This window comes from Pan troglodytes, chromosome 1, assembly GCF_028858775.2.
Source record: "Pan troglodytes isolate AG18354 chromosome 1, NHGRI_mPanTro3-v2.0_pri, whole genome shotgun sequence".
Classification (NCBI taxonomy): Eukaryota; Metazoa; Chordata; class Mammalia; order Primates; family Hominidae; genus Pan; species Pan troglodytes.
The window spans coordinates 218,721,460-218,728,937 of record NC_072398.2 but is presented as its reverse complement, the minus strand read 5'-3'; the positions used below and the strand labels follow the sequence as shown (position 1 = coordinate 218,728,937).

At 48.9% G+C, this 7,478-nt stretch overlaps 1 protein-coding gene across 1 annotated transcript; it reads left to right on the top strand.

Moving 5' to 3' along the window:
* Window positions 1–366: 366 nt before the first annotated feature.
* LOC129143170 (PRAME family member 15) lies at window positions 367–4,546 on the top strand. The gene is made up of 3 exons (XM_054678049.2): window positions 367–675; window positions 1,336–1,917; window positions 3,667–4,546. Exons 1-3 carry the CDS (start codon window positions 383–385, stop codon window positions 4,226–4,228), a joined length of 1,437 nt encoding a protein of 478 aa, XP_054534024.1. The 5' UTR covers window positions 367–382; the 3' UTR covers window positions 4,229–4,546.
* The last annotated feature ends 2,932 nt before the right edge of the window (window positions 4,547–7,478 follow it).

Genomic DNA, 7,478 nt, shown 5'->3' with positions numbered 1-7,478 from the left:
GTGGGCATGTAGGCTTGTGACACTCCCATTCCCATTGTTTTAGAACCTTGAGTAATTAGTAATTTCCCCCAATGATAGGAGGGGTTCACTTTCAGGTTCCTCCACAATCACTAGTCACTGGATGGAACACTGGATAGAAAGGAAGGTCTAGTGGTGGCCCTGCCTCCTCACTGCTTCGGAGACGCTCATGCTGATGCAGCAGAGGCAGAATGCTGGCTTAATGGCCACTGAGTACAGAGCAGAATTGGAGTAAACTGAGGGCTCTTTCACCATTGCCAGAGCAGTGACTTTGGCCCTGGGAGAACATGAGATTGCATGGGCTTGGCCTGAGAGTGATGCCTTTGCTCTGGGTTTGTCCTCTGGAAGTTTTCCCTGCAGATTCATGAAGATGAGCATCCAGACTCCACCCAGACTCCTGGAGCTTGCGGGGCGGAGCCTGCTGAGGGACCAAGCCTTAGCCATGTCCACCCTGGAGGAGCTGCCCATGGAACTTTTCCCCCCACTGTTCATGGAGGCCTTCAGCAGGAGACGCTGTGAGGCCCTGAAGCTGATGGTGCAGGCCTGGCCCTTCCGCCGCCTCCCTCTGAGGCCTCTGATAAAGATGCCTTGTCTGGAGGCCTTCCAAGCTGTGCTCGATGGGCTTGATGCACTGCTTATCCAAGGGGTTCGTCCCAGGTGAGGTGGGCCAGGTGGGCTGGTGGGGAGGGCCCAGGTGTCCAACCGAAGGAAGAGCTGGGTCATGACAAGTGAGGAGGCCCAAGGGGGATGGTGGTGGTGAGGAAGCTGAGAGGACTTGGCCATTCACCAGCTCCTCAAGGAAAGCACTGCTCACCAGGCAAGGTCCATGGAGGTAACAGGAACCTCTCCTCTAATGGCACTGAAAGGCACCATGAAAAGTGAGAACTGGGCCGGGCACGGTGGCTCACAATGTAATCCCAGCACATTGGGAGGCTGAGGTCAAGAGTTGGAGGCCAGCCTGTCCAACATGGTAAACCTCAACTCTACTAAAAATACTAAAATTAGCTGGACATGGTGGTGGGTTCCTGTAATCCCAGCTACATGTGAGGTTGAGGCGGGAGAATTATTTGAACCCTGGAAGCAGAGGTTGCAGTGAGGTGACATCACACCACTGCACTCCAGCCTGGGTGACACAGGGAGACTTGGTCTCAAAAAAAAAAAAAATGTGGAAGTGGGCAGGACCCAAGGGGAAAACAGGGTGAAGAAAAGTCAGAGAGGGACAAGAAGCAGGGAGGGGAGGAGCTGCTATCCAGGATGTGGAGTTTAAGTTCAGAAATGAGTTCTGAAATTCTCAGTCTCACCTCTATTTTCCCACAGGAGGTGCAAACTCCAAGTGCTGGATTTACAGGATGTCTGTGAGAACTTCTGGATGGTTTGGTCTGAAGCTATGGCCCATGGGTGCTTCCTCAATGCCAAGAGGAGCAAAAAACCAGTGCAGGACTGTCCAAGGATGAGAGGACGGCAGCCCTTGACTGTGTTCATAGAACTTTGGCTCAAGAACAGGACTCTGGATGAATACCTCACCTACCTCCTTCTATGGGTCAAGCAGAGGAAAGATTTACTACACCTGTGCTGTAAGAAGCTGAAAATTTTGGGAATGCCCTTCCGCAATATCAGAAGCATCCTGAAAATGGTGAACCTAGACTGTATCCAGGAGGTGGAAGTGAATTGCAAGTGGGTACTGCCCATCCTGACACAGTTTACCCCATACCTGGGCCACATGAGGAATCTTCAGAAGCTCGTTCTCTCCCACATGGATGTCTCTCGCTACGTTTCCCCAGAGCAGAAGAAGGAGATTGTTACCCAGTTCACCACTCAGTTCCTCAAGCTGCGCTGCCTCCAAAAGCTTTATATGAACTCTGTTTCTTTCCTCGAAGGCCACCTGGACCAGCTGCTCAGGTGAGGGAGGGTGGTGAGCTTTCTCTGCAGACCACAGCAGAGCCTGTTACAGTAAACACTAGTGGGCATCTACTGTGAGCCAGCGTATGAGGATGTAACAGTGAAGGCGACACTAGAATGTCCATGCATTGTCCTGTTGGCGGCCCTGTCCTGAAATGGGTATCACGCAACCCTCCCAATAGAGGCAGAGGGATCAGCTAGGGGAGATGCTATGGAGAGGCTGCCATGCTAGGAAGCTAGCTACTGGGGGGTTCAGATCTAGTGAGGGTGCCTTTCTGAATTCTTCCTGAGGACGTCTGTCTAGGTTAAGATGATGAAAAATACACCAGGGGCGGTGGCTCATGCCTGTAATCCTATCACTTTGGGAGTCTGAGGCAAGAGGATAACTTGAGCCTAGGAGTTTAAGACCAGTCTGGGTAACATCCCAAGACCCCTGTCAGAAATGAATAAATAAAAGTAAAAACAAACAAGATAACTTTTTTTTTTCTGAGATGGATTTTCACTTTGATCGTCCAGGCTAGAGTGCAGTTGTGACATCTCAGCTCTCAGTAACTTCTGCCTCCCAGGTTCAAGCGATTCTCCTGCCTCAGCCTCCTGAGTGCCTGGGATTACAGGCGTGGGCCACCACACCTGGCTAATTTTTATATTTTAAGTAGAGACAGGGTTTCACCATGTTGGCCAGGTTATTCTCCAACTCCTGACTTCAGGTGATCCACCCACCATGGACTCCCAAAGTGCTGGGATTATAGGCGAGAGCTACCACGCCCAGCCAACAAGATAATTTTTAAGAAGATGATGTGAAGTAGGGAAGTGAAGTGGGCACTGAAGAGGGGAATGCTCAGGAAACCTGCACATGTCAGAAAATCAGCTTTGTGCCCCACAGTTTCGTGAACATGAATGATCCCATCTCTAATTCCCTGTTGTAAAAGTTTCTTTTGAGCTTCAGGTAAATTAATTACCTAGGAAATGAATGATTCTGAAATAGAGGGTCAGGGAGCAGGCACAAAGAATGGTGAAAGTGATAGATGGTTTGCTGATGATACAGGCGTGTCAGGGACGCCTACAGCCTGCCCACCCCAGCTGATGTTGCAGGATCCTGCCTGGGTTTGTCCTTTATGCCTGCATCTCCACTGGGCTCCTGTGGCCCAGGGATGTGGTTTTCTGCCTGACAGATGAGGAAAGGGAGCTTGAGGGATTCTGTGAACTTGATCCATTCCTATAAATGATGGTGAAATGACTCAGCCTCAAATGGAATTATTTTTTCTCCTTTTTTTTTTTTAATACAGAGTCTCTCTCTGTCACCCAGGCTGGAGTGTAGTGGCATGATCTCTGCTCACTGCAACCTACACCTCCTGGGTTCAAGCGGTTCTTCTGCCTCAGCTTCCCAAGTAGCTGGAATTGCAGGCTCCCGCAACCACACCTGGCTAATTTTTGGATTTTTAGCAGAGAGGAGGTTTTGCCATGTTCACCAGGCTGGTCTCAAACTCCTGATCTCAAGGAATCCACCAGTCTCAGCCTCCCAAAGTTCTGGGATTACAGGTGTGAGTTACCTGGCTGGGTCTAAAGTGGAATTGACCTCGGTGGCAAAGCGCTTCATCACGCATCATCCTAAGTGTTGACCATCAGGCCATGAGAATGACCCTGGACTTGGGCAAAATGGTCTCCATCCATTACCTTGAAGCCATTCCCCACCACCGTCCACTCACCCCTGTGATTCCCCAGAATTAACTTCTTGCTGTCTCTCCCCAGCTGTCTGAAGACCTCGTTAAAGGTCCTCACAATAACTAACTGTGTGCTTTTGGAATCAGACTTGAAGCATCTATCCCAGTGCCCGAGTATCAGTCAACTAAAGACCCTGGACCTGAGTGGCATCAGACTGACCAATTACAGTCTTGTGCCTCTCCAAATTCTCCTAGAAAAAGTTGCAGCCACCCTTGAGTACCTGGATTTAGATGACTGTGGCATCATAGACTCCCAAGTCAACGCCATCCTGCCTGCCCTGAGCCGCTGCTTTGAGCTCAACACCTTCAGCTTCTGTGGAAATCCCATCTCCATGGCCACCCTGGAGAACCTGCTGAGCCACACAATCATACTCAAAAACTTATGCGTGGAGCTGTATCCTGCCCCGCGGGAGAGTTATGGTGCTGATGGTACTCTCTGCTGGAGCAGATTTGCTCAAATTAGGGCTGAGCTGATGAAGAGAGTGAGGGACTTAAGGCACCCCAAGAGGATCTTGCTCTGTACTGACTACTGCCCTGACTGTGGCAACAGGTCATTTTATGATCTGGAGGCAGATCAATGCTGCTGTTGAATGCCTGCCTATTTGGGTGGATATGTCAAACGCTTTCTTCTGGACACTTGGAAACTAAAACCTAGGTCTTAGGTACATCCTAAAGGGAGCACAGAACCCATCGTTTCACACATGGGCTCTGAAAGTGGGAAAGGAAAGGTGATCAAGCAGGGGCCGGACTTGGGGGAAGTGTTGCCATGGATTCGATGGGACTTTGGGGACCTGTGTCCTGTAGAGTCGAAAATGGGAATCTGAATGTCTAGAGTGGAGGCTTGAGAATACTTGAGGGAGTTACTGTTGCATGCATGGTTGTAAAGAAACAATCAGAAATAAAGGAAAACTGAGTGGTAACTGTCTGGTGCCCTCTATTATTAAGTAACCTGTTTTCCAGTTTAAGCCTCAGGAATCTTCAGTTATTGATGGAAAAAACAAAAGGCACTGAGTTGTCCAATCAATAAGATGCAGCCCAAGAAAATCAAGGCATTTAAATGAAATTTGGTTATTGTAATCAGTTTCCTCCCATTCTTTTATTTGAGACAGAGTTTCACTCTTGTTGCCCAGGCTGGAGTTTAGAGTGCAATGGTGCCATCTCAGCTGACTGCAACCTCCACCTGGGGTTTCAATGATTCTCCTGCCTCAGCCTCCCAAGTAGCTGGGATTACAAGCATGCACCACCATGCCCAGCTAATTTTTGTATGTTTAGTAGCGACAGGGTTTCCTCACTATGTTGGTCAGACTGGTCTCAAACTCCTGACTTTGGGTGATCCACGCAAGTAGGCCTACCAAAGTGCTGGGATTACAGGTGTGAGCCACTTTGTCAGGCTTGTTTTTGTTTTTGTTTTTTAAAGGTCTCCTGTCACTCAGGCTAGAGTGCGGTGGCACAATCACAGCTCACTGCAGCCTCAATTTCCTGGGTTCAAGCGATCCTCCCACCTCAGCCTCCTGAGGAGCTAGGACTACAGGCATGTGAGCAACCACGCCTGTTTGCTTGTTTTTTTAAGTGGTGACAAGGTCTCGCTGTCTTGCCCAGGCTGATCTGGAACTTCTGAGCTTGTGATTTTCCTGCCTTGGCCTCCCAAAATGCAGGGAGTATAGGCGTGGACCACCACGCTTGGCTTGGCCTCCTCCAGTTCTTCACTTCTTTAGATGTCTGTTAACTCCTTGTTAGTTTCTGTGGCTGCTCAGTGGGTTAATACACACTAGGTGGACACCAAGGGCCTGGAACATTACTGGGCAAGAACAGTGAGCCAATCCACGTGGAAAGCTCCTTCTTCTCAGGGTCTTTCACTGCTAGCCAGATGCTGAGACCCTGCCCACTCCCTGTGAGTCTCCACATGCTTCCAGAAGCCTTAGTTGGTGGACGTCAGCTTCACTGCACAAGGAGCCACTCTCTTCCCGCTGCCCTGGAAGGGGATGTCCATATTGTGTATTAGCTGGAGACTCTGGGCAGCACCAACCCTTGCTTGTTCCCCTGATGACTAGCAGCCCTTCTTGAATTAAACTGGTTGTAGCCAGTAAAGACAGCCACATTCCCTTTAAGTAAAATACTAAAACTATACAGGTATGTAACACTTTTTAAATATTTCCATCTGTCATTTTAAAAAGTTACTTCTTATTAGGGAGCTAGGTCAGATCGATGAGAGATTTTCTCGTAACAACTCCCCTCTCTCCCTAACAAGGAAGAGACCAGTGCAGCGTGTTCTGGAATCTCACATCATCAAAGGGTGGATAACGATCAAGTGCCTGTGGGTGATGTGTGACCTTCCCTGTGCTGAGGAAGCCTGCATAATGGGCACCCAAGTGAAGGATCCTGCTGAGGATTCAGGGGCTGGTGTTGCTGTCAGGGATCTTAGCCAAGAGCCTCAGGTTCCTGTAAAATGAGGATGATGATGTCCAACAGCTTATAGGACCCTGGAAGGATCCAATGAGATGGTTCATGTTTAGGGCTTGGCATGGGGACTGGCACACAGTTAGATGAATACATCTTGTTCTTTTTTCTCTTCTCAGCAGAAGTCCCAGCCATTTTCATCTTTCAATCTCACCTCCTTTTCCTGTTAACAGGGAGGCAACAAGAACCCAGGGCATGCAATGGGGCTCATCTTCTACCCTCTGCCACAACTTCATCATGACTCCCCCAAACAGCAGAGCCCCAGAAGCCAGCAGGGGGCAGGGTGGGCATTTCTGGACTGGATTCATTCCTAAGAAGAGTAAAATGTCCAATCCATAGGTCTCGGGTGCCATCTGCTGGTAGATCAGACCAGATGGTGTAATTTAATGTTGGAAGGATTATATCATATGGTATTTTTAAAAATTTACTATTATGAGCCAGGAGCGGTGGCTCATGTCTGTAATCCCAGCACTTTGGGAGGCTGAGGCTATTGTCATGGCCAGGCTTGGTGTCTCACACCTGTAATCCCAGCATTTTGGGAGGCTGAGGTGGGCAGATCGCTTCAGGTCAGGATTTTGAGACCAGGCTGGCCAACATGGTGAAACCCCGTCTCTACTCAAAATACAAAAAAATTGCTGGGCGTGGTGGCATTCGCCTGTAATCCCAGGTATTCAGGAGACTGAGGCAGGACAATCGCTTGAACCCGGGAGGCGAAGATTGCAGTGAGCTGTGATCGCACCAGTGCACTCCAGCCTGGGGGACAGAGCAAGAAAAGAAAATTTACTATAATGTAAATACTAGTTGAGTATAAATATTTGTGTTGTAATTTACGTATATGAAAGATATAAAACTTTTAAAGAATGCAATGTGATATTTTAAGAATGGTTAATGGCCAGGCGTGGTGGCTCATGCCTGTAATCCCAGCACTTTGGCAGGCCGAGGCAGGCAGACCACGGGGTCAGGAATTTGAGACCAGCCTGGCCAATGTGGTAAAAACCCGTCTCTACTAAAAATACAAAAAATTAGCCTGGGGTGGTGACGGGCCCCTGTAATCCCAGATAGTCAGGAGGCTGAGGCAAGAGAATCTCTTGAACCCAGGAGCAAATGCTGTTGACCACGTGATGCATGGAAACGTTTGTCATGGGTATAGCCACTGAATTGCTAACTTGGGGACGTCAACATTAGCTCACTACCAATAATATAAATAAATTGGATTATGGAAAAAATTGCCTTTGTGATACCATATCCATGTGTGTCATGACAGTCCAGCAATTGGCCCGGTGTGGTGGCTCACGTCTGTAATCCCAGCACTTTGGGAGACTGAGGCGCATGGATCACTTCAGGTCAGGAGTTCGAGACCAGTCTGGGCAACATGGTGAAACT